This window comes from Thamnophis elegans, chromosome 2, assembly GCF_009769535.1.
Source record: "Thamnophis elegans isolate rThaEle1 chromosome 2, rThaEle1.pri, whole genome shotgun sequence".
Lineage (NCBI taxonomy): Eukaryota > Metazoa > Chordata > Lepidosauria > Squamata > Colubridae > Thamnophis > Thamnophis elegans.
This window is the reverse complement of record NC_045542.1, coordinates 38,868,850-38,895,030: the sequence shown is the minus strand read 5'-3', so window position 1 is coordinate 38,895,030 and position 26,181 is coordinate 38,868,850. Positions and strand designations below refer to the sequence as shown.

The 26,181-nt window shown below is 38.7% G+C and overlaps 1 protein-coding gene across 4 annotated transcripts in view; it reads right to left on the bottom strand.

The window, feature by feature from the left end:
- CEP112 (centrosomal protein 112) overlaps positions 1 to 26,181 on the bottom strand; it is a 277,780-nt gene that overhangs the window by 154,292 nt on the left and 97,307 nt on the right. For all 4 annotated transcript variants that reach the window (XM_032211002.1, XM_032211004.1, XM_032211003.1 and 1 more), the window contains 2 exons: positions 19,945 to 20,080; positions 13,128 to 13,235 (listed from right to left, as the gene is read on the bottom strand). In XM_032211002.1, coding sequence (XP_032066893.1) covers positions 13,128 to 13,235; positions 19,945 to 20,080 — 244 coding nt within the window. The remainder of the gene's footprint in view (positions 1 to 13,127; positions 13,236 to 19,944; positions 20,081 to 26,181) is intronic.

Below are 26,181 nucleotides of genomic sequence, written 5' to 3'. Positions count from 1 at the left end.
ATACATATATACATACATATATATACACACACACACACACACACACAATATACACAATATATACAGTAGTACCTCTACCTGTAGCTGCCACACAATTCCAAAACATAATAGTCACCATTGTGCTTAAGATAAACAGTTCAAATTTTTGTGCCATCAGCTCCAAGTACTTTATTTTGAAAGGTTTTAGGTCTATCAAGGTTTTTTAAATAGATATAAACAAATGTTTTGTGATTTGACCAGAAAAGAGTTTTTTTTAAATGAAAATTCTCTCATGCAGATCATTTTTCTATAAACAGCATCAAGTTGTAGAACTATGTACAGCTATTCAAGTACTAGCTAATATTTTCAGCAGTAATGTGTGGTTTCTACTCTGTAGATTTGACCACTTTAAGGCACTGCTAGTAAAGATTTTTCTTGGGTCTTTCCAATCTTCCTTTGCTTTCAATGGTTCCATGTAACCTCAATTAACAAGGTTAGCACAGTGGAAATTCTAGCTGAAAGCGTTGAACAGATTTAATAGCTTTCCCATCCTTTTAAGAGTGAATTATATTTACTTTCAAATATGCCTAAAAGGTTGCTTAAAGGAACCCATGATGTTAAAAGTAGATAGGTTAGAAGATCAAAGTATCTGTTTGTGAATTGAACTGCCAACATATAATAAATCTAATGAATCAATCATTGGGGGGAGGGAGTTTAACAACATTACAATACTGAATGAACTAGCAAAATGTCAACATTTCAATGGCCATATTCATAATTTTCTTAGTTTGAATCTTTAAGCAACTGCAGATATAGAGGAAGTATGCATTTAATTGTATACCAATGTTTTTCTGTTTGCATCATGTTCTGTCCAGGATTCATTGAAATATACTGAGAAGATGATAGTTAGCACCTGGTCGTCCTGTGATGGTGTTAGAAGATAAGGAGGCTCATACCTAGCTACTTTCAGAATGTGATTTCACCAAGGTATACCATGGTTATAGGCTAGATTGGAGGGGTGGGGGAATCCAGAAAAAGCAATAGCAAATTGCTTCCATACTTCTGCCAAAACTTGCTGCATGTATCACCAGAGTCACATAGGCATGTCATAGAAATTCAGCAAAACAAGATTTATATTTTATATTTTTAAAAGGAATAATTTAATCTAGTACTACCAACTTTTAATGACAGAAATGATAAGTAATTGATTTGTATAAATCAAAATATGAAAAAATTAGGAACCACTAGGCCTACCAGCTGACGTCACGGCAGGAACGGCTGGAAAATAGTGGAGCTCTGCCAGGCTCAGTAAAATGGAGCCTTATGGAACTCTGACACAGCCGACAACTGCTTGCCAGGAGACCCTATGGGGTTAAGCCTCCCTAGGGAGGTGGTGAAGAAAGGAAAGGCGTTTCATTGATCACAATGAAATTGCAATTTCCTCAGTGACTCGAAGAAAGCTTTCCTAAATGGCAGCAGGGATGGTGGCCATTTTGGTCTGTCACAAGCTGGGACAACCGGGACACTAAGATTCTGTGCTGGAACAGTGTGTGGACAAAGCAGTGAAACTGGGTGAGATAACTTCCAATTTTTGCCCCAAAGATTTAACCCAAGTTAAAAATTATTTTAAAAAACAATCTCCAAATAGTAAGAAAGCAGTGATTGGGTTTATGGAGAAGTATTAAAGACTAAAAATTCAAGAGAAAGACTCAAGCTTAAAGACACAGATGCAAAAGAAATATTTAAGGGATGTTTAAAAACATAGAAAGCCTGGAAAAAGTTGAATAACATTGTAAAAAGTTATTGGGAGAAATTGCCTTTTCTAAACTCTATCTTTATTTTTTATTTATTTATTTATTTATTTTTTAAAACCTGAATGGCTGACAGTCAGCTGTTTTGACTTTTACATTCTGAATGCTGGAATTGGGAGCAGGGAAGCCATCTACTGGAGAAGAAGATTGTGGCAAAGTGGGAAATTTGAATGAAAGTTAGGAAACACGGTGTGTTTGTGTGTGTTTGTGTGTGTGTGTGTGTGTGTGTACTATAATTATAATGAGCATATTAAGGTTAGAAGTTGGAAGATAAAAACTATGTATATGCAATTGTATTATTATTGTCAGCACTATGTAAAAAAATAGGAACCATTAGTACCTATTAGCAGCTTCTTACCTTTGCCCTCTCGACTGCCAACTGGATACCTGATTTTAAAGTTAACTTAGGACAATAGCTATTATCATTTTTCTGACTCACATATTTTTGCTCTGTTTTTCTATTCCTGAAAATTTATGTACACTAATTCATTATTCCGCAAATATAGAAAAGAGTGAGAGGTATGTATTATATCACTTTTGGTGTTTCCCAGCAATATGGTAGTAGCAGTGGAATATCTGGCACTATTACAGATAGTCCTTGACTTACAACCATTCATTTCGTGACTGTTTGCAATTACAATGGCACTGAAAAAAGTGACTTATGGCCATTTTTCAAAATTACAATTATTGTAGCATCCCCATGGTCGTGTGATCAGAATTTGGATGCTTGGTAACTGGCATGTATTTATGAGGGTTGTAGTCCCAGGGTCATGTTTTGTGACCTGCTGACAAGCAAGTCAATGCAGAAGTCAGATTTACTTAACAACCATGTTATTAACTTAACTGTATTGATTCACTTAAGAACTGGGGCAAGAAAGGTGATAAAATGAAACAAAACTCACTTATCAACTGTCTTACATAGTAATAGAAATTTTTGATTCAATTGCGGTTCTAAGTCAAGGACTACTTGTATTAAGCTACTATCTTTGTGTGCCTTTTCTTTCTCATCCCTAATACTAATCAGCTCCACATTTCTCTGGCAAAAACAGGAGTTTTTTCTGGCATCTGGATATTTTTGCATATGTGTACTTCCAAAATTGTTGATGTATGAAACATTAAAATATGAATAATAAAGCCCTTTTTATCCAGTCTAGAGCCAGCTTGACTGGTTTGAGTGTCAAACTTTAGGTCCTCATCCAATTAATTATTCTGGCCAGAGGTGGGTTCCTGCCGGTTCTAACCGATTCGGTAGAAGAGGTTCGTCAAATCTACTGTACCGGTTAGAAGAGGTTCCACTGATGGACCCGGAAGTAAGTTGCGGAACGCCTGCCCCGGCCCTGTCGCTCACTCACCCCACCCATTCCATCGCAGCTCGCTCGCTCCCCCGCCCATGCACATTAAACTAGCCCAGCCGTCTGCTCACTGATTGGCTGGAATACAGCCAATCAGTGAGCAGGCTGGTCGACCCCCCCACCTCTAACGCCCGTTTAAAAGCATGATGCAAACGGCCAACATTCCTCTTTTGAAAAGAGTCTTTCTCTTTTGAAAAGAGTCTTTCTCGTTCCTGAGCAGCTGTCGCATCACACTTGCTGATCGGGTCTTCCCTTCGCTTTGCCTGTCAGCAGCTTGCTGCTTCCCTCAGGTAAGCAACTAAGTGTGAGGGTGGCAGGAGGCTAGCGTACGCCAGTTTGTGGCTTTTGCGAGGGAACGCCTTCAGGCTTTTGTGAGGGAAGGCCTTCCCTCGTGAAAGCCAGGAGCTGGTGTACACCATGTGACCAAAAGGGGCGCGGTGACGGGAAGCTAGCGTATGCCAGCCTGCAGCTTTCATGTGGGAAGGCCTTTAGGCCTAACCTTGCGAAAGCCACGGGCTGGCGTAAGCCACCTGGCGGAAAGGGGGTGGGTGGCAGCGGCAGCGGGAAGCTAGCATATGCCAGCGCACAGCTTTCAAGAGGGAAGGCGTTCAGGCCTTCCATCGCAAAAGCCGCAAGCTGGCGTATGCTGCGTGGCCAAAAGATGGTTTCCTGCTACCCCCTAGTCTCCAGCAGGCCTAGTTGACCCGGTTGTCCCTTGTCCCTTCAGTCCAGCTTACCTGCTGCCTTGTCGCCTGCATGCTCCCTGCTGCATCCATTGCATCGGAGAGCTGCTGATTCTGCCTGCTGGTAAGTGACCTGGTTGTTTTTTTCTTTTATTTTCTTTTTATGCTTTTAATGTTTTTTTAAAAAAATATTTTATTTTTTGTGTATAGAATTTTTTAAAATTGTTTTATTTAAAAGTATTGAGTATAGAATTTTTAAAATGGTTTATTTTAATTTATTGTTGATTTTAATTTATTGTGTGTAGAATATTTTGAACTGGTTTTATTTTAATTTATTGTGTGTGGAATACTTTAAAATGGTTTTATTTTGAATTATAGTGTGTGGAATACTTTAAAATGGTTTTATTTTAAATTATTGCTGGTAGAATATTTTTTTAAAATTGTCTTCGACTATTTTTAAAAAAATATTCCATCAACAATAAATTAAAATAAACCATTTAAAAATATTCTATCCTCAATACTTTTAAATAAAACAATTTAAAAATATTCTATCCACAATACATTTAAAAGTATTGTGGATAGAATATTTTTAAATGCTTTATTTTAATTTATTGTGTATAGAATTTTTTTGATGCTTTTGTTTTAATTTATCGTGTATAGAATGTTTTTAAATGGTTTTTAAGGATTTATTTATTATTTATAGAATATCTTTTTTAAAATTATTTTAAGGGAAAATGTATTTATTTATTGTTTATAGAATATGTTTATTACAAGAAATGTTATTCCTTTTTGCAAATGTTTTATTTGTGATGCAATATGTTGCTTTTAAGTGTGCAGATTGGTGCGTGGTTTATGTGTCTTAAAGTGGCTGCTTTTCTATGGGCAGGCCAGGTTGGTGCAAGGCAGCTTTTCCAGATTTTGTGTGTTTCTGTGTGATACCTGGTTGTTTAGGTAATTGTGAGGTGGTTGCTGGTTCTGTGAGCTTCCTGGCACTGTCCTTTATAATTTCCCACAATGCCTTGATGGTTTTTATTCCAGTGGCTTTGTCTTTCCTGTCCTTAGGGTTAGGGGAAAAAACTGGTTTCTTCTGCAGACTTTTGGGGGGAAATTGTTATTTTTGGGGTGTGTGGGTGTGTAATGTCTCGCAGTTATCTACACATTAATAATGATCAAGTAATAATGATATTTCCTTATACATTTTAGTGACACTTCCTTACATAATTAGTGTTTTCTTTCATACTTTAAGATTTCTAATATCTGTTTCTGTTAGTTAGCAATTGATAAAACAAATCCCACGTGAAAAAGTATTCGAAGCCTTCTTGATTTTGTCAAATTATTCATTCCTGCACATTCTAATATTTATTCATTTTCATATCTCTGTTTTTCCACTGTTATGCACAATTCCAGCAACTGCTAACGGGTGTAAAATTAAATATGTATTGTATTCCCTTTCAAATACCCAACAAAATATTTCTGGTTCAAAATCCATATCTTGCTTTACCATTGCTTCTAACCACTAACTCTTGAATAGCTACTTGGACTGACCTAAGTACTGAACCTAATTCATATAATCCTGTTTTTTGAACTGAGAACTAAATTTCAGAAAAAGAAATCTGTATTGCTCTATGAATCTACCTATGACATTCATTCTTGATCTAACTTCTTGGATGAAAGACTATATCTTTCCTGTTCGTTTATATCTTTCCTGTTTGTTGGGGGACATCCTTCCTGAAAAGACTGTTCATTGTTGGGCGAAAACGGAGGTCCCTTCTGTTACCTGTGGTCCTCAGCTTACAACCACAATATTGTTTTATTTCTTTTGCAGTTAGTATTATTTAACAGAATGAAGAAGAGGCAACAGAGTATGACTGTTTTTTTCTCCAAAAAACCAAGAGTTGAGGAATCAGCTGATCCACAAGTCATCAGCACCATAAGCACCACCACCACAAGCACCATAAGCACCACCACCAGCACCATCACCAGCACAACCACTTCCACCACTTGAGGTCGGAGAAAGCAGCAAGTCCATCTCCTCCACTGAAGGTCCACAACTTCCTGACTGCTGGAATTTACAGCAATACAGACGTTTCCAGGAGAAGTATGATGGACAGGCAGTATCTGACAAAAAGTTAGGTTGTGAGTACTGTGCAAAATCCATGTTCTCATTAGAGAAAGGTATTCATGTTTCTAGAGAGTGGAAACATTTCCAGGTTGTGCCAGCAGGGTCAACTAAGGAGAATCAACAAGCATCACTCAGAAAAAAATTAAAGGAACATTTTCAATCAAAAGCACACCTTATTTGTTTGGAGAGCAGTAAACAACGGGAGCAGGATGCCTTAACCAAATCTGTAGGTAAGTTAACTGACAAACATTTATCCAGTACTTGCAAAATATTTTCTACTGTTTACGAAGATGCAATCCATTCTCAGACATCGAAGCGCAGGTAAATTTGCTAACTAAGGTTGGAGTGGATGTGGAAGTTGGCTTGCATTCACGGAGATCCGCAGTGAAAATAGTTGAATTCATTGCGAATGAAATCAAAACCACTGTGTTTTCCAGGATTACTGCAAAGAATCTAAAGGTGTGCCTAATAATCAATGAAGCCTCAATACTTTCAATGAAAGCAGTGCTGATAGTTTTTGTTAGAGTTGCGGATCCAGAATGCCGAGCAACCATTTTCATTCAGCTGTTGGAATTAGAGAAACAAGATGCGGAGACCATATGTTCTGCAGTGATGGGAAGCTTGCATAAAGTTGGGTTTACCACTGAATATCTGCAAAAGAATTTAATCGCTTTCTGCTCCGATGGTGCCAACGTTATGCTTGGAAGAAAATCTGGAGTCAGCACCAGAATAGCTCAAGACTTCCCAAACATCGTAATCTGGCACTGCTTGAACCACCGCCTCCAACTTGTGCTGGATGATGCAATAACAGAAATAAAGCAACTCAACCACTTCAAGATCTTCCTTGATAAAATACACACTACCTTCCACAAATTCTGTAAGAGCCAGAATGACATTTTCCAAATCTCTGAACAATTGGGCATTGAAATTGTGAAGATTGACAGAGTTTTGGGACTAAGATGGGCTGCCTGTAGTTTAAGAGCAACCATGGCTGTGTGCCGTGCTTATCCAGCGCTACATCAGTTTTTTCTGGTCAATAAAAGATTCCCAGGCATGGCTTCCCATTTTGAAAATCTAAATTTTTTGAAGGATTTGGCCCTCATGATTGATATTCTAAATGAGATTTCTCTTCTATCAAATGCCCTGCAGGGGAGAGACACAGATATCATCAAGGCCGAAAAGTTAGTATTGCGAACAATCAAAGCTTTTGAAGTGCTTAGACAGAGAAAGGGCACTTATGAAACAAACCTTGAAGCAATGCTACAAACACAAATGCTTCAAAAACATCAATTTAGCTCCAAATCAACGATTTGTTGCCCTTCCTCATGACAAGATTCTGTCAAGCATCATCACCAATTTGAAGAAAAGGCTGATGGATTGTGAACATCTAAAAACAGGTAGCCAATTGCCAGCCGCAAACAAGTTACACTTTATCATATATTTGGAGCCAGATTACTGGAACATTGAAGATACAGTCATTCCATGGGCTGAGGCAGAGGCAGCATTGCTTGAATTTGGTGAAATTTTTAATTACGAAATTAATTTGAACGACTACAGAGATTTTTTTGAAAATATACTCAAAAATCCAAATAAGTGCAAAATTCCTGACGGTATCAGAAAAGCTAGAGATATTGTCAGGACAACTGCTGTTAGTTCAGCAGAGATGGAAAGGGGGTTCTCATATGAACCTCATATGTTCAGAGCAAAGAACCCGCCTAATTCCCAATTTCTGCAGTGAAAAAGTGGCTCAGAGTGCACCACCACATGGCTGATGATCCACGAGTAACGACCAAGAAAGCTGCAACTGAGGAGTCTAGAAGCCTAAGAACAATATGGAAATATCAACAACCAGAAAACTAATAACACAAGTATGTACTTGAGTGTATCTCTTTCATTGTGTTATTCTTATGTAAGATGTACGTGCATGCTATTAAAGTCTTCCTTTCTGTGTCTCTCCTTTGTGCAGGTTATTGGAGCAAGGTGGTGAGGTGGTGTGCAGAAGACCGGCAAGGCCAGTCATTCTTCCTCTATAAGTAGCTGTCTTTATTGCTGGGTGTGCTGGGTTCATCCTTAATATAGAAAGTTCAAGCAATTAAAGTCTTCCTTTCTGTGTCTCTCCTTTGTGCAGGTCATTCATTGGAGCAAATGTGGTTTAGTGATGTAGAAGACCAGCAAGGCCAGTTATCCTTCCTCTGTAAGTAGCTGTCTTTATTGCTGGGTTCATCCTTAATATAGCAAGTGCAAACAATTGAAGTCTTCCTTTCTGTGTCTCTTATTTGTGCAGGTTATTGGAGCAAGGTGGTGAGGTGGTGGTGCAGAAGATGCAGAAAAGGACAGCAATCTTCCTTTTCTATTATTTTGTGTGCTTGTTTCATCCTAATGCAGTGTGTGTAATTAAAGTCTTCCTTTCTGTGTCTCTTCTTTGTGCAGGTATTGGAGCAAGGTGGTGAGGTGGTAGTGCAGAAGACCGGCAAGGCGGTAATCTTACCTCTGTAGGTAGCTGTCTTTATTGTTTTGTGTGCTGATTTCATCCTAATGCAGTGCATGCAATAGAAGAATTCATTTCTCTGTCTCTTCTTTGTGCAGGCCATTCATTGGAGTCAGTGATATTGAAGACTGGCAAGGACAGTCATCTTCCTTCTGTAAGTAGCTCTTTTATTGTTTTGTGTACTTATTTTAATCTTATTGTAGTTCATCCATTGGGGCAAAGAATTCAGTGACATCATCTCAGCCACTCCCACCCAGTCACATGAGTGCCAAGCTACTCCTACCTGGTCACATGACTGCCAAGCCACTCCCATCCAGTCACATGACTGCCAAGCCACTCTCACCTGGTCACATGACTGCCAAGCCACTCCCACCTGGTCACATGGCCAGCAAGCCACTCCCACCCAGTCACATGGCCGGCAAGCCATTCCCCCACAAAGCAGGCCACACCGACAGAAGAGGTTCCAAAAATTTTTGAAACCCACCAATGATCCTGGCCAAGCACCCAAATAACACCATCACCCTCGATACCAAAGAAGACTACTCAGCAATTTCATGAAGAAGCCACATGGAAGGAACTAAGGTGAAGCTGTTTCTGAACATCAAAGAACATGACAAACTGATCACTTGCTGTAGCTGAGCTTTACTCACAACTTAAAGATGGGAAGATGACAGAAATGGACAGCAGAATCAAATTTGGAAGGATGGAAGATACAATGCATGAGAAATTTTCTAGACAAGAACATTGTTTATGGAACACTTGTCTACCCTCAGGGACTTTCTTTTTTACAGTCTTGATGACTGGGATGCAAATAAGCAACCTCCGGGTTCTGATGAAACAATCTCTCATCCACAAAGAAAATTAATTGCAGAAATAAACGTATAATATAATAAATAAAACTTATAATTATAATTTGTATTCTGTTGCACAGATAATTCCAAACTATGGCCCTGCCCTGCACTGCTATTGTCATTGCAAAATAAACTATGCAACAATGATTTAATAATAAAATACCAGGATTCATTTTATATTTATAAATACTAGCTGGCAATAGTGAAGAGATTAGCATTAACTTTTCAAATGTCTATGAATTTCTAAAGGAATTTGGCACAATAAAGTTTGAACAGAAAGTTGAATTAAGTGGATCATGGCTAAATATAACACTCTATTATATGTTTTATTGTATACTGCTCAGAGAAATTGAACCGTTTAAACATTTTTTAAATAAACAAATAAATATTGATTTTCTCCAGTTTATCACATTAGCATTTATGCACAGATAGCCAGTGGCCTGGAGGAAAAATTAAACCCATAAACATGAAGAAAATTAAAATGCAAAATTAGAATGTTTATCTATGGGGCACTTATGATAATTTTATCTGCAAGGAATATTTGCGATAATTTTTGAAAGAAAAAAATACTGGTAAGATTGTATGATTGTAAGAGGTCTCATACAGAAGCTTTAAGGCAAATGCATTTTACATCTATACTTGAATCAAAATTATAACTTAATGATCAATTTTCTGTCAAATGATGCAAGTTTTACAATCGCTCTATCAACTGAACTCAAAGGAAATTCCAATAGAAAAAGGATTATAAAAGCTAGCCTAATAATATTTTGTATTTCATAATTATTACAACACAAAATAATTGTAGTGCTGAAATGTTCAGGTTATATATTTCAAGTTCTATAACATTTCCAAGCCTATATATTCATAGAACTTCTAAAGTTTTATATGAAGGTTGAAATAAAAGTAATGCTTCCAATGTTGTAAATTGCCAACAGATTGCAGTACTGACAACGCTAGAAGTTCTGATATGTTCTTTATCACATTTATTTTTTCGTTTCAGTAGATAAGAAGTTGTGAGAAAAAGTTGAGTTGTGTTGCTAATTTTCATGAAACAGAAGCTTACAATTAATACTTATCAGATCATTTTAAGCATAGCACTGTGATTGAATTTTGGATTGCATAAAGAACCCTCCAATTGAAATTTACCATGAATGCAGGTTATTTATGGTAATGACTATGAACACTGTATGTCACAGGGACACCAAATTTAATGATTGTGTCATGAAAAACAAAGTGGATGACCTATGACAACAGTCAACAACTTTCACATTAGAAAGACTGTTGAACAAATTAAGGGCAACTGGTGGATTACTTAAGATAAAACATGCTGTCAGGTATGGCATTCACAAAACTGTGTGGGTCACTTTACTATTCTCCAGTACTGCAAGATTGGTAGAAGATGGGCTTCTTGTGTGCTGATGGGAGAACTGAAAGAATGAAGACTTGAAATCTGCAAGGAATTCTTCATTGTCTTATGACAATGAGAATGAGGATTGTTTCCCCACAGCATTGTGACATGGACAAAACATGGGCTCATCATTATGATACAGATATCAAATGCCAATCCATGGAAAATCATCACAATGCTGTCCGGTTGTAGTGGTGGAGAGGGGGAAACGATCCAGACTTTGACAGGAAAACTCATGATTACAATTTTTTGGGAGGCAAATGGTAATATGCACATGGATTTGCTTATAGAAGCAGCACTATCAACTTGGAGTTCTACACTGTAACATTCAAAACTCTGAAATAACAATGAAAGAGAGTTTGGAAATTTTATTGCAACACAATTTTAAGCATTACATCACATGAGCCACTGAAACAATTACAAAAATGGATCTCTGTTTCAGGATCTAATTTGATTCTATCACTGGGATCAGTTTTAGTCTTCCAAGCTTTCACACTCATATTCTATGCATAGTAATGTGTTCCTGGTTGTGTTTGTCTTTTTATTTGTTGATTGGGATATTGATAGCTGGCTATTAAAACTTTGGCTGTTGCTTCCTTGAGCTGTCGACTCCTCAGCTCCTAAGTACCTCCTAAGATGGTAGAGAAAAGTTCCCTAAGGATCAGCTCTAGCATGATTCCGAAATCTCAGAAGACTAGATTTCTGATGACTGACCCAAATTGGATCCTGCAACATTATTCTGGAACAAGCATGTTTGCCTTCATTTAGGGATCTCTGTTTTACCCTATCTGCCATACAATCTAGATTTGGCACCATGCAACTTCATACTTTAGTGCAGCGTTCCCCAACCTTTCTGGAGAGAGGGCCTGGTTCATGTGAGCAATTGACAAGCATGCATTCAGCTCCATTTGCTCATGCAAATGAAGCGGGCATGCACATGCTTGCCCACTGCTCGCACACATGCTCGTCAGCTTCCACGATTCCACCATCAAATTTATTTTAATAAAATGCTTTGAGAGTAAAAATCTACAGTATCTAAAGATAGTTTCCTTTTTAAGATTCATTAATAATTTAGTTTATTCAGCATGAAATGGAGCTCAGTTGTGTAGCATGAGGCTGTATATTCTGCAATATTGGGACTGTTGGTGAGTCAATAGCGGGTCAGAGGAGGAGCCGCTGCAGGACAGAGATGACAGTTGCTCTTTTAAAATTATGATTTAAATTGAGTTGATTTAAATCAAGTCCTTTTAATAGTGATTTAAATCGACTCAATTTAAATCAAATCCACCCTGGAAGGTGGGGGGATGATTTTAGGTTTGTTCTTCTGCCCCAGACTTTTTCTTTTCAACACATTTCCTTCCCTCACATACAGCGAAAAGGAGATTCATACACAGTTCAATACAATATATATTTAATTTACATCTAGAGGCCTATAGAATTGTCCACTGTCCACTTCCCAGTTTTCCCTTGAAATTGTATCTCTAAAAAAAACAAGTTGTTGCAAAGAGAGGGAAATTTCATCAGTGGAAGATGGGATTTCATCAATGAAGTCAGATAACTCACTCTGCTCAAGACAAGTAATCCACCCTAATCTATATCCCTAGAACACCTGCCCATGAGCAATACGGCTGTATCCCTAGTCTGAGATTTCAAAAAACAAATTCAGTTTTTGGAACAAAGACAAGGAGAAATGTTATTGTAGAAGATTTTAATAAGAAAGTTTGAATTTTTGATATGCTTTGTCACATTATAAAAAGCTTTTTTGTTATAAATGCTTATACAAATAAAGAATTTTTATCTTAGAATAATGAACTAATTACCTGCATATAAATAATAAATATTAAACAGACTTAAAGTCATTTTCTATCATTGTTGAGGATTTTTTGTTTTGTCACGTTTATAAAAGATAAAGAAGGTCCTAAAAGTAAGATTTTTATAATGGCGATACATATGGTATCTCAATGTAGCACCAGGTGAAATTATGTATATATTTTATTGAAATGTACTAAATTTACTTTAAAATGTTTTGTTATTCCTCTTATTCTCCCCTTTCCTCTAATTCTACCTATGTCTCAAATATCTTACCTTATGGGTAAATGCATTTTTTTTACCAAAAAGGTAATGTTCATTCATTTATTCAACAAAATCAGATGAGCATATAGAGGAAATAATTTCACTCTCATTATAAGAATTTCTGTTATAGGTTATGCTTTTCTGTATAGCCACAAAGTTTAAAAACTTTGGAGATATATTACAACTATTTGCTCAAGTACAAAACAGAAGAATAAAGTTATAACTGTGAGTTAATGAACCATTTTGAAAGCAGATCAATGGCTTCCAAGATGACTGATAAAAAGGAAACAGCTAAGAGCATAAAGTAATTAGCTCCCAACATATAAAATATTAAGAAACATTTTCTTAAAATTAACTAACCTGTTGTTCATGTTTTTGTTTCAGCTCCTCCAACTGCCAGGAGAAGTATTTTGACTGCTTCTCACGGAAGGATTTTGATTTGTTAAGATCTGCTTCTACCTTTTCCATCTACAAAGTAAGCAAGAATGTGTAATTTCATAATGGAAACAGCAGATAGTGTAATCGTTTTCACACCATCAAAACCTCTAAAAGTATTATCCATTAACAGTTAAAAATGAGAGTCAAGCATGTTTTATCAGTAAAGTGACAAGCAGATAAAATACAGATCATTTAAAAAAAATAAGCACAAATTTAGTCATTTAAAATTTTATCAGATTTCTATGAAAAACTTGTATCACTGAAAAACAATCTAATTTTACACCTGATAAAAATCTAAAAGCCTCAAGTGCTATTTATTGAAACAAGAACAGTGGGCTTTAAAGTGCTGAAGATTTTATTGCATTCCATTTGTGTTCTTTCAAAGGCATTTATCTTGGAAATCATGTTTTTTGTATCATTATATTTATTAAAGAAATATGTTGAGGTTTCATTACATATGCATCTAGCGTATTTTCACAACCAAAAGCCGCACCGGATTATAAGCCGCAGTATCAGTTAACGTTAATTTTTCAAACTTTTTCCATATATAAAGCGCACCGGGTTATAAGCCGCACGTTTCCCGACGCTTCTGGACATCTGTTGCAGTCGCGAGGAGCGGAGAAGAGCGCAAAGGTTCTTGGCGCTCCAGGAAGCCGCGAAAGCAGCTGGGAGAGGCGCACGGCTTGGTTTATCCTCCCTGGACGTCGCAGCAGCAGCCCCCAGCGCACTGATCTCTGTGTTTTCGCATCGGGGCATGCTGCAAGAGAGAGTGAGTGAAGACCTTTCTGGATTGCTGGTGGTGGAGGTGCGGGCCCGTCGCCCTGTGCTCAGCAAAAAAAGTCCGGGGGAGTCCTTTGCGCTGGCTGGAAAAGGTCTTCACTCTTCACTCATTCCCTCTTGCAGCACACCCCGATGCGAAAAACACTGAGATCGGTGAGTTTGGGGCTGCTACTGTGACATCCAGGGAGGATAAACCAAACCGCGCGCCTCTCCCGCTTCCCGGAGCGCCAAGAACCTTCGCGCTCTTCTCCACACTCTCCTCGGCTCCTCACAACTGCAATAGACGTCCAGAAACGGCAGGGGCTATCGAGCTGGAAATCCAATCCCCATTAGCCCCCAAAGCCGCTTCTGGACATCTATTGCAATCCCGAGGAGAACGCGGAGAAGAGCGCGAAGATTAGGGTTACTGGGCAACGTGGGGGTGGGGGAGGCTGGAGCAGTTTCGTTCTGAATGGAGGGAGAGGAAAAAAGTTGGGATTCTCCCTGCTGCAGCCTTTAAATGGCAGAGAGAAGCCGAACTCTTTCCCCTCCATTCACAGAGAAGCTGCGGCTCCCTTTATGCCCCTCTGGCTGGCCCCCTCCCTCCCGGGGGGGGTGTCAAAGTACCTGAAAGGGGCATGCAGGCTGCTATAGCTCCACTGAGAAGACATTTCTGAGAAGAGAAAGGGCTCCGGTCAGGCTGCACCCAAGCTGATGGAGTGCTCGCAACCACCCGCCTATCGCCAGGGAGACAGCCAGTGCAGGTGAGCCGCGCGATTGCTCCGATCGCAAGGGCGCTTCACCAGCTCGGGTGCAGCCAGACCAGAGAACTTTCGGTGGTGCACCGATTCCAGCAGCTGCGTTTTTCCTTGAAATTTGCTGTCCCGGCAACCCGAAGTGGACATTCTCCCAGCGGCGTCTCAGACACTCCCACCCTTAACCAGGACGAAGTGAGGATGGCTGGGCGCAGTTTGGTGCCTCCCGGCTAAGGAGGGAGGGAGAGACCCAAGGGACGTGTGCATGCCTGCTCGCGGTCATTCGCTTGCGAGTTTCAAGTTTGAGCGTAAAATCGGGAGGGAGAGATTTTCGATCTTTTTCCATATATAAAGCGCACCGGGTTATAAGCCGCACTGCCAGTTTTTGATCAAATTTTAGGATTTTCAGTGCGGCTTATAGTCGTGAAAATACGGTACTTAAAATAAAAAACAACATAATATATGTAAAGAGAGTTACTAAAAGAAAATCTAGAAACTGACAGTTTCAAAGGAAGAAAACACCAGCAAATCCTATTCCGGACATTTTCTGCTCAGCTATGGAGAAAGACTCGATCCTCAGCTTTGTTTCTGACATCTTTTTCAGAGGTTTATTGAAGAGTTTAACTTTTTTGAAAACTAAATCTTCTTCCCATTTGTACAGCCAAATTATTTTTCCCACTGTTGTGCTAATGACAGTATGTCCTGTAAAAAGTTAAGCAGCACTGCCAGTGATTCAGTAAATTTTGTAACCTTGTTATCCTCTTTTAATGGACTTAGCACCCTATCATATTCTTCCTGGTTTTGGTGTCAGGACAGTCAAAAGGATGGTGGAAGTTATAGGTCCAGTTTTTATATTAAACTTGATTAGATCCTTCCTAAATATTTGTTATTTATTACATATATACCCTACTTTTTTGGATAATTGATATCACTATCAAATTCCGTTTTACTATTTAGGATCCCCCCCAACTAATATTCAACTATTATCCGCCTTCCTATTTTCATTCACTTCACATTGCTCCCTCGCATTTAGCATATAATTAGCTATTCTTCAAGATTTTTTTTATGTTATCAAATTATTTGGTTTCCATCTTTAAACGTTTGCAGACTGTGAGTGGCAACTAGAACTATTTAATTTTTTCTTGAGATTTTCCTTACAGTTTGAAACAAGATACTAGGAAGGTTATAGTTATTTATTCACCCTATTTATAGCCACCAAATCCAGAAGCATCCTTACTATTTACAAGACAAGAAACAATCTGCAATGTATAAAAGAATGGTCTGCAAATAATGAAAACAGAAAATAAAATTAAACAACAACCAAAAGATAAATAAACCAAAATGGAATCAGGACCCAAATTCCCCTTGAACTCTGTTCTAAGCAGTTTCTAGAAGGCAATCAGGTTGGGAGCTAGCCAGATGTTAATGGGGGAGGCTTTTCAAAGGACTGGACTACCACTAATAAGCAGGGCTCCTAAGCCTTGGCCCCTTCATTTTTCTAAGATGAGACAGGACTAGTAATTTCATCTAGGTCAAACTGGCCAGACTAATTCCAATGGGAAAATGTGGTTGTACAAGTAACGAGGCAACAAAACTCTGTATAGCCTTACCAGTTAGCATCATTTTAAATTGTATCTCAAAACTTGTTAGCAACTAGTATAAGGCTCAATGTAGTGGTTGTAGTGTATTCCTACCATAAATGCAGTAAGTCACAGGGCCATTGCACTTTGAACTGATTCCAGCTCCAAAGTGATCTTTAAAGTCAGCCCCATGTACAGCAGATTGCGATAGTCTAAACTTATTGTGACAAGGCAGAAGTCTTCATATGAAGATTTTTCCATTCCAACGGGGCCATAAGTCCTATACCATCAAAACTGGGGAAAAGCCCCCTTGAAAACAGCTTTCCTCTTCTTCTAGCAGGACTAATGACTCCAGGAAAAAAAGTTATGTAGTCACTCTATCGGGATGCTATTCTGCAATCCAAAGAAACTACTGGAGAAGACAGAGAACCTCAATAGAAAAATAATAACAGCATCTTGCTACAATTCAGTTTATGTCTGTTCTCACAGCCTCCAGCTCTGAGATATGATCTCAATTACACCACCAGTTTGGATAAGTGGGGTAACACTGAATATCATCATGGTATTGATATTAAACTTCAGACTTTCAAATTAAATCTCCTTGACTCTTCATGCAAATGTTCAATGGGGGTGGGGCTGGGAAAATCAAGCTCTGCACCACACATAACGGAATAGCCATCAGGCTGTTCTCTCTTATCCCATCCTCACTCATTGCAACCACCATTTCTCCAGGTTGAATAGCACAGCAATCATGTTCCCAGAGTTTCTACACATGGGTATCTTAAACGTAAGACAGACAACTGGTTGTCTTCTTTCATCACAAACAAATCTACCACAGGTGTGCCAAGCTTAATAGCAATCATCAGAAAAGCTTCAGAGTCAATGTACCATTATATGAGCCACAGTGGTTAGAATGCAGTACTGCCTGCAATTTGGCAGATCAAATCTCACCAGGTTGATTCAGCCTTCCATCCTTCTGAGGTGGGTAAAATGAGAATCCAGATTGTTGGGGGACTCTTTAAACCACTTAGAGAGGGCTGTAAAGCACGGTGAACCGATATATAAGTCTAAATACTATTGCTATTATCTTAATCTTTTCTGTCAGTTGAAAAGAAAGCCCACTTCAGAAATCTAAATGCCTGTCTGGACTCCCCTTCGGCCATGATTCCTGGTGCTAATGTCCTGAAACTCTGAAGTGTGGAACTGGTATATGTTATAATATAGGGTGTAATATAGGCCCTAAAATCATCATGTTATACTTTTTAAAAAATGATGAAATTTTTACAAAAATCTCAGCACATCCTCAAGTATGGAATAAGTCCACACAGTTGGAAATCTTCAATGCTTCCACCATCTGGAACATCCCCCAGAGATTAGACTGGCTCCCACTCTGACACTCTTTTGGAAGGCCCTGAAGACATCGTTCTGCCGGGGGCCTGGGGAACCCACAGCAGAATTGAGGCCATTAAATGGCTGTTATGAGTGTATGTGTTATCGCCGGGGTAGGTGGGGTGATAAGTTATTATTTTATTATTTTTCTTCTTTATTATTTTTCTTCCTTTTACATTGTGTTTTTATGTCCTTGTAAGCCGCCTTGAGTCTCCATGTGAGAATAGGCGGCAATATAAATTTTCTAAATAATATACTAACTACTGGTTTTTGTTATCAGAAATTTCTTCATGTAAGTTCATTTGTTTATTTGTGATGTAAGTGAACAAATCATGGACAAAAACATATTTGATATTAAGCTTTAGAAATAGAATACAATGTGTCACAACTACAGGACAAGCATCCTATAGAAATGTGACAATTCTCATAATTCTACTTTGTCAGCAAAACACAATTGATATTTATTTTCTATGTAACTGTTTTTAGTGCATTAAGAATCCGAAGATGGATATGTGTAACACAATACTTTTTACATTTTGTATATAGGCAAGACTGCCTATAAGCGTGATGGCGAACCGATGGCACTCATGCCACAGGTGACATATGGAGCCATTTCTGAGGGCACATGAGGCATTGCTCATTCAGCTCCAGCACACACATTTAGATCTTGATTTTCAGCTGGTTTTTTGGCAATTGGGGAACGGAATTCCAGTTTGCATGTTGGGGTGTTTTTCGCCTTCCAGAGGCTTTAGGGGAAGCCTCCTGAGGGAGAAAAACAGCCAAATGGGCAACCCATTCTGCCTAGGGTCCAGAGGTTTTCTAGGAGCCTGGAGAGTGTGAAAAACGGACCTACCGGGCCCATTGGAAGTCAGAAAACGGGCCATTTCTGGCCTCTGTAAGGCCTCGGGCGGGAGGGGGGGAGGCAGTTTTTGCCTTCCCCAGGCTCCAAGAAAGCGATGTGCCCATGCACAGGGGGCATGGCATGGGGGCATTAAATTATGGGGTGGGCACACAAGCATGTGCGATAGTGCGTATGTGCTTTTGGCACCCAAGGCAAAAAAGATTTGTCATCACTGGCCTATAACAATCACCACTAACTTCTGGACATCAATGGGCAATTGGGATTTCAAATACAGATGTGATTAAAAGTCTTGGTACCCTTCCACTTACCACCACCCCAAAAAATCTCAATCTGCTGTGAAATAAGTTGAACCTGACACAAATAAATCCTTTTGCTTTTGACGAACAACTAAATATATTCTTGCATTTTTTTTCTTTTTGGATGCCTTCAAGTCAATCTTGAATCCTGGTCACTGCCTAGGCAGTTTTGCAGTTTTCTTGGCAAGATTGATTTGCCACTGCCTTTTTCCTAAGGCTGAGATAAATGACTGGCCCAAAGTCACCCAGTTGGCTTTGTCCGTAAGGCAAACCTGGAAGTCATGAAGGCTAATGGGCTTCTAGTCTAATGAGTTAACCACTACACCAAACTGGGTCTCCTATAAATAATAAAACAAATGAAAATGATAACCAGTTGGGAGTCTTTGGAAAAAAGTTGGAGGAGTATCAATACTTTTGAACATGTCTCCACTCTTATAATTATTAAAATACCTCATTTGCTGTAATATATAGCATTTTAAGAAACATTTATTCATTTTGCTTTGACTTTTTTATTTACCCTCAGGGAGTTATGCAGACGATACGCAGACGATACGCAGCTGTATCTGTCTGCCCCATGCCAACTCAGCGAAGCAGTAGAAGTGATGTGCCAGTGCCTGGAGGCTGTTAGAGTCTGGATGGGAGCAAACAAGTTGGCACTCAATCCAGACAAGACCGAGTGGCTTCTGATGTTCCCTCCCAAAGATTGTCCAACTGTTCCATCTCTCAGGCTGGGGGGCGAAATTATACGCCCCTCAGAGAGGGTTCGCAATTTGGGAGTCCTCCTGGACCCACAGCTGACTCTAGAACACCATCTGTCGGCTGTGACCAGAGGGACCTTTGTCCAGGTTCGCCTGGTGCACCAATTGCGACCCTACCTGGATCGGGAGGCCTATTCAATAATAAAACCAGGGAGAGTTTTGGAAAATGTTTTTAAAAGATTAATCAGCTGCCAAACATCTTTTTCTTCTGATTCCCCGGCAAAGCTACTACATAGTCTAAGAGTTACATGTTACAGATGTTTCTAGCCACATAAAACAAGAAAGCGCTCTCCCACTGTGACAGAGAGTTCCAGAAAGGCTGGCCCTGTGACCTTCTCACCTTTTCTTTCATTTCTGCGTACACTTTTTCTGAATTCATCTCCACCTGACGCGTAAACTCCTCCAAGGCAGCATCAGCCTGCTGGGCTTGTAGTTTCTGTGCCTCCATCACCTGAGTCAGATGCTCCTCCCTCTCCCTAGAAGGCAGAAAAGATTTTCATTGTTAAAACATCAAATTAAAAAAGCACGGCCTCACATAAAAGAAATGGCTTTTGTCAGATTCGCTTAAAATAATATTCCTTTTTAATTGTCTGTTGCTGCTTATCTTGCCTTTCATTACTAATATTTTGAAGGAGAAAACAAAAAAATATTTTTGCTCTTCCGTTGATCTGAAATCACCTAAACAAAGGATTGGGTTCTTTAAAAAGTTATCCATTTAAAAATTCCCAGTAAAACATTCCCAGTTTTGAGTCATGTGGAATTTCACCCTTCCTTATATAACAGTATACAATCATCCTAAAGTATTTAATTGAGATAATATTTTTAGTATATTGTGATTTAAAAAAAAATACTTCAAAGAACAATTCCCATCCACAATCTCTCCAAAATTCTGGGGCTAGTAAACTAAACCTCATTTAGTTCCCCCCCCTTTATTAACATATGCGGATATATTAATATTTTGTCTGCATTCAGTCAGTATATAAAATTAAAGAAAAACTATCAAAATTGTCTATACAATCAATCATTCAATAAAAATTAACAAGTGTGCTATTTCCTTCCATGGAAAAAATAAGTGCACCCTAAGCTCTGGTATATGGTATTTCCCCCTTTAGCAAAAACAAATTTAAGTAGGTGTTTCTTATATCTATTAGTCTCTGATATTAATGGGAGGGTGTTATTTTCAGTTGTGTGATGTTTCTTCCATGCAGAGGCTGTTTCAAATCATTGATGGGATTTCGATCCAGGTTTTGACTTGGCTATTCAGAACCTTCCATTGATTTTGAAGAGGTTGTTGTTGTTGTTGTTATTATTATTAATCATTATTATTATTATTATTTTGGGGGGGATTAAACTTCCTTTGGAGAGTGGAGAGAAATGAGTTCAACCTTGAAAGGAGAAAAGGAAAGGAATTAATGCAACCTATTCGGGAGAGAGGTGCTCCTCCATGCACTGGAGGCTCTAAGGTCTGAAATAGGTCAGCTACCAATGCAAGGACTGCTGTCTGGGGAAAAGACACAGGGTCCCTGCCTTGCTTAATTGCAACAACAAGGTCCCTTGGCACTTGCTGCAGCTCCGACAAGGGGAAAGTCTTGTCACACGGTGCTCCTGGCTCAGCCTATGCCACAGCACTAGAATAGAGGAGAGAGGAGGGGAGGGGAGGGAAGGGGAAGAGAAAAGAAGAGAAGAGAATTCTTTATTGGCCAAGTATGATTGGACATACAAGGAATTAGTCTTTGGTACCAGGCAACCTTTGCTGCTGCAATTAAGCAGGCGCAGTGAGCTTGTGTTGTTAAAAATTCATATTAAAGAAGCCCCCTCTACTTCCTCTTTTAAGACTGGGAACTGTTTCAGAGAAACCTAGTGAAGATATTAGAGAGGGGGCTTCTTTAATATGAATTTTTAACAACATTTTTGGGGTGGGATGAAGAACAGATGGATGCAGAAGTAGACAAAGTGTGCAAAGTTAATACATGATATGCAAAGCTTAGAAATGTAGCAAGATATATATTTGGGCACTTTGTCAGGAGGAAACCAGTTTCTAAATAATGTTTTAATTAATATTTAATACAGTAGATAAATATTGGAAAAATGGAAGCCTCCTTAATTAACCAACAATTAGTCCATCTAATACATTTGTTTCAGGAAGAGAACTCACTCAAGGTAACACAAAACCCCAGGGCCATCTCACAAGTGCCATTAGAACTGAGAAGGATGTCAAGCAAGGCTGCATATTGGTCCTATTCTTATTCAATTTCCATATGAACTCAGTGGTGGGCCATTTCCTCAACACAAACTTTCACTCTCCAAAACTTCACGGAAGACACATCACTGTTCTATTCTACTCTGCGTGCAGCAATGGAGCAATCTTTTCAAGAACACATATTGGTCCTAAAAGAACACTGAGAACATTAACTCAGCACTGCAAGGAAAACCAGTTAGAAATCAATTTTCAGAATTTAACAAAAATTGAGAAATATACATGCAGCATTCGAATTATTGGAAGCTAAGCCAATAGAACAAGTTCTTTATGGTGCCCCTTCTCCAATTTCACAACATTCAAACTTGTTTAATCCAAATTTCTGAGGTTGGCCCTTCAGATTCCAAAATGTGTTTCTAAAGCCATCCTGAGACTAGAGACAGGCTTCATGAAGTGAAGGCTAAAGTGTGGAAAACCATACCCAATCCATCTCATCATTATTACTCTTCCCTCTGTTTCATCTGTTAACTAAAAACAAAATTCCAAATCTTTTCATTCATTCCTTATCAGCAAAAGTCCAGGAAGGGTTGTCGATCAAATAAGCCAGCTTTGTATTACTTCACTATACATTTAAAAGATCTTAACTTTTAACCCATTCAAATAGACTACTGTAGTTGATTTCTTGTCATCTTGGCTTTCTTCGTCTCCCCAAAATCTTTCAGAACTTTAGCAAGTCTCTTTTGTACATCCAGTAAGAGGAATTCAAACTTTTGTTAATCACTTCTCAAAAATATCCCTCAAAACTCTGACAGATCTCTTTTATATATCAAGTAAAACAAAAATATCTACATCTCCTTTCTGGTTTGTTAGTTGCATATGTCCTTTAGATACTGAAGCATCATCCTGTTTCATTTCAAAGTTCAGTACATCCTTTTCTGCATCCTTCTCATTACTTCCACATTTATACTCACTTTCAAATTACTTTCAAACTTATCCAGTGTCTTATTCTTCTTTCATTGCATCCTTAACACTTCATCTATCCATCATTTCCAATAATTTCAAAGCTCATTTGTCATAGTTTTCAAAAACTTTTCATAATTTTCCAATAAGTTCACTATTAAGAGTATTTCCTTGCATTCTGTTATTATCCTCCAGCTCCCTCTAGTTTCCAACCTTTAAAGCCCTATTATCTTGTTTAATAACATTTTTCAAGACCTTTTAAAATTGTATTTAAAATTCTTTATCTAAAGAGAAGGGGCTCACCAAGCAAATGTAATATTTCTTGCTCTTCCAAAGATATTTAATCCTTCCAAAGCAACAGTATAAAATGCAAATCGAAAGTGATTATGATTTGGTCAAGCTCAATGTTCCTTAAAAAGGCTGGGTTGTGCAAAAATGGTTCCTCTCTCAATCCCCAGTCACTGGACCCATAAGCACCACAAAATGACAATTACTGTGGTTAAATCATGAACAGCAGCTGGGTAGAGTCATGTTAAAAGAGAATTTGTCAACTAGACAGATTCTTTGGGTATTAAAAGTTTCTTTACCATGTGGAATGGGAAAAAGGAATGATTACCCTTAAGATTAGTTGTTCTGTTTGCTTCACCTAACTAAAACAAATAGGATATTGGTATCAATACCCCCTGTGGGGAGGTAAATGAGTAATGAATGTCATGTCTCTGTTTTGGGAGATTGTGTACGAGGCCTACATGACACAGGAAAGGGGTCTACATGACACAGGAAGGCCAGGTATTTGGGGATGATCGATAAGCTGGCTAAGAGTATAAAAGACTGTAAACAACTGCCTTTCAGGGTTCAAATTTTTGCTTGACCAACTGCTCCTGAACCTTTGCGCAAATAAACCTCTCCCTCTGACAAAGAGCTGGTTTTGTCTCATTTTCTGCTACAATGTGGGTTATCTTAAGATGTCCCCTTATTTCAGGAAGAGATAGGTGACTTGGATCTTGTATGCAGGTACCGACTACATCATAACACCATGTTACCAAAAAAGCAACATTTAGCTCACTATGGCTTTCAATAAAAGTCTGTACAACTTAGTTGTGGAATTTAATATTCAATGAACTATTTAAAAAGAAAGAAAAAAAGTATCATACAAAAAGTATTTAGATAAACTTTTTTTTTCATTATGCTTTCTTCTTTTTATTTGTTTTTAATTTCCTTAAATTTTATTTATAATAAGTATAAAATTTATATTTTAAAAAGTTAACAATGATCGTGGACCTTATGTAGACAAAAACAGGAGGGAGGTACTCCTTCATGCACAGGAAGCTCTGGGTTTGTGTCTGATGTGTCTTCAGCTTGACCTGATCCAGAACAGTTTGGCTATAATGGCAGGACTGGGGAAGGATTGTCTGCCTGCTGTCCCAGGTGAAAGGCACCTCCTGTAGCATTGTGTCAGATATGTCCACTGTCTTGAATTATTTGTAAAAATAATAAAGGTGGAATACAAATAAATAAAAAAATGACTCCAGATTTCCTGTTTAAACATGATGCTCAATCTCCATGATGGTGAATCTATGGCACATATGTCCCAGGTGGCATACAGTGCCCTCTCTGTGGGCACATGAGCCGTCACTCCAGTTCAGCTTTACTACGCATGCACCTGTGCCTCTCACCATCCAGCTGGTCGTCGGTCTCTGCCGTGCATGAGTGAGGCATATGTGGGGAACGTGCGCTGGCACGGGGTTGGGGCGCATGTGGGAGAATGTGTATGCACAGGGAGGCGGGGCACATGTGGGGTGTGCACACATGCAGGGGGCAAATGCAGGGGGCAGGACGCATGCGTGGGGCACATGCATGGGGCCTGCACATGCATTGCATTTTGGGCATTTGGTCCGGAAAAGATTAGCCATCACTGCTCTATCCCAAATACTTTTGGATTATGAGATACTAATATAAATCCAGCACCAGAGTACCAATAAAGTATCGGTTTTTATTTCAATAACTATAACAAAATGAATACTTGAGGAGTAAGGTAGTTAAACCAAGTTATGAGGGACCTAAGAGCTATATCAAAGTGCCAGTAATATTAATCAACAAACTAAAAACTAGAATAGAAAGTATCTATAAAAACTACACCAATGAGTAAAGTGATTCTGAAAAGAATAACATGCCTAATGCTTCAGCTAATACTTTCCTTGATAGTTTAAATCTTAACTTACAGGGAGATAACTGAAGTCCCTGGCGTAGTCAAGAAATATGGCTTTACAATCCTTGCTAATCCTTCCTAATCTGAAGATTTGCAATTAATAGTTGATTGTGGAAAACCAAATTTACAGCTGCTTCTAACAGTCAGACTCATATCATTCCTGTTTCTTACAGGTAGAGGACAATTTATCTGATCATAGGAAGGATTGTACTTTTCCCAGTAGGTAATATGATAGCAGTTCTTATGTTGTAAGTCTCAATAGTATCCTAATTATATATTTTGCAAGAAAATGTTTTCCTGCAGTTCAATTCTTCCTAGTGTAAGAAATGAAATGGAATTATAAAATCAAACTAGATGCCATGCACATTTTCATCTAATCAATATAACATACAGGTGAAACTTGAAAAATTAGAGTATCATACAAAAGTTCATTTATTTCAGTAATGCAATTTAAAAGGTGGAACTAATATATGAGATAGACTCATTACATGCAAAGCAAGATAGTTCAAGCCGTAATTTGTCATAATTGTGATGGTTATGGCTTACAGCTCATGAAAACCCCAAATCCACAATCTCAGAAAATTAGAATATTACATGCAATCAATAAAGTAAGAATTGTACATAGAACAATATTGGACCTCTGAAAAATATAAGCATGCATATATACTCAGTAGTTGGTTTTGGCCCCTTTTGCAGCAATTACTGCCTCAATGTGGCATGGCATGTAAGCTATGGCACTGCTGAGGTGTTATGGGAGACCAGGATGCTTCAATAGCTGCCTTCAGCTCTTCTGCATTGTTCGGTCTCATGTCTCTCAACTTTCTCTTGCCAATGCCCCATAGATTCTCTATTGGGTTCAGGTTAGGCGAGTTTGCTGACCAATCAAGCACAGTAATCCCACGGTCATTGAACCAGGTTTTGGTGCTTTTGGCAGTGCGGGCAGGTGCCAAGTCCTGCTGGAAAATGAAGTCAGCATCCCCATAAAGCTTGTCTGCGGAAGGAAGCATGAAGTACTCCAAAATCTCCTGGTAGATGACTGCGGACAACCCTGGACTTAATGAAGCACAGTGGACCAACACCAGCAGATGACATGGCTCTCCAAATCAACACAGACTGTGGAAACTTCACACTGGACTTCAAGCATCTTGCAGTGTGTGCCTCTCCATTCTTCCTCCATATTCTGGGTCCTTGGTTTCCAAATGAGATGCAAA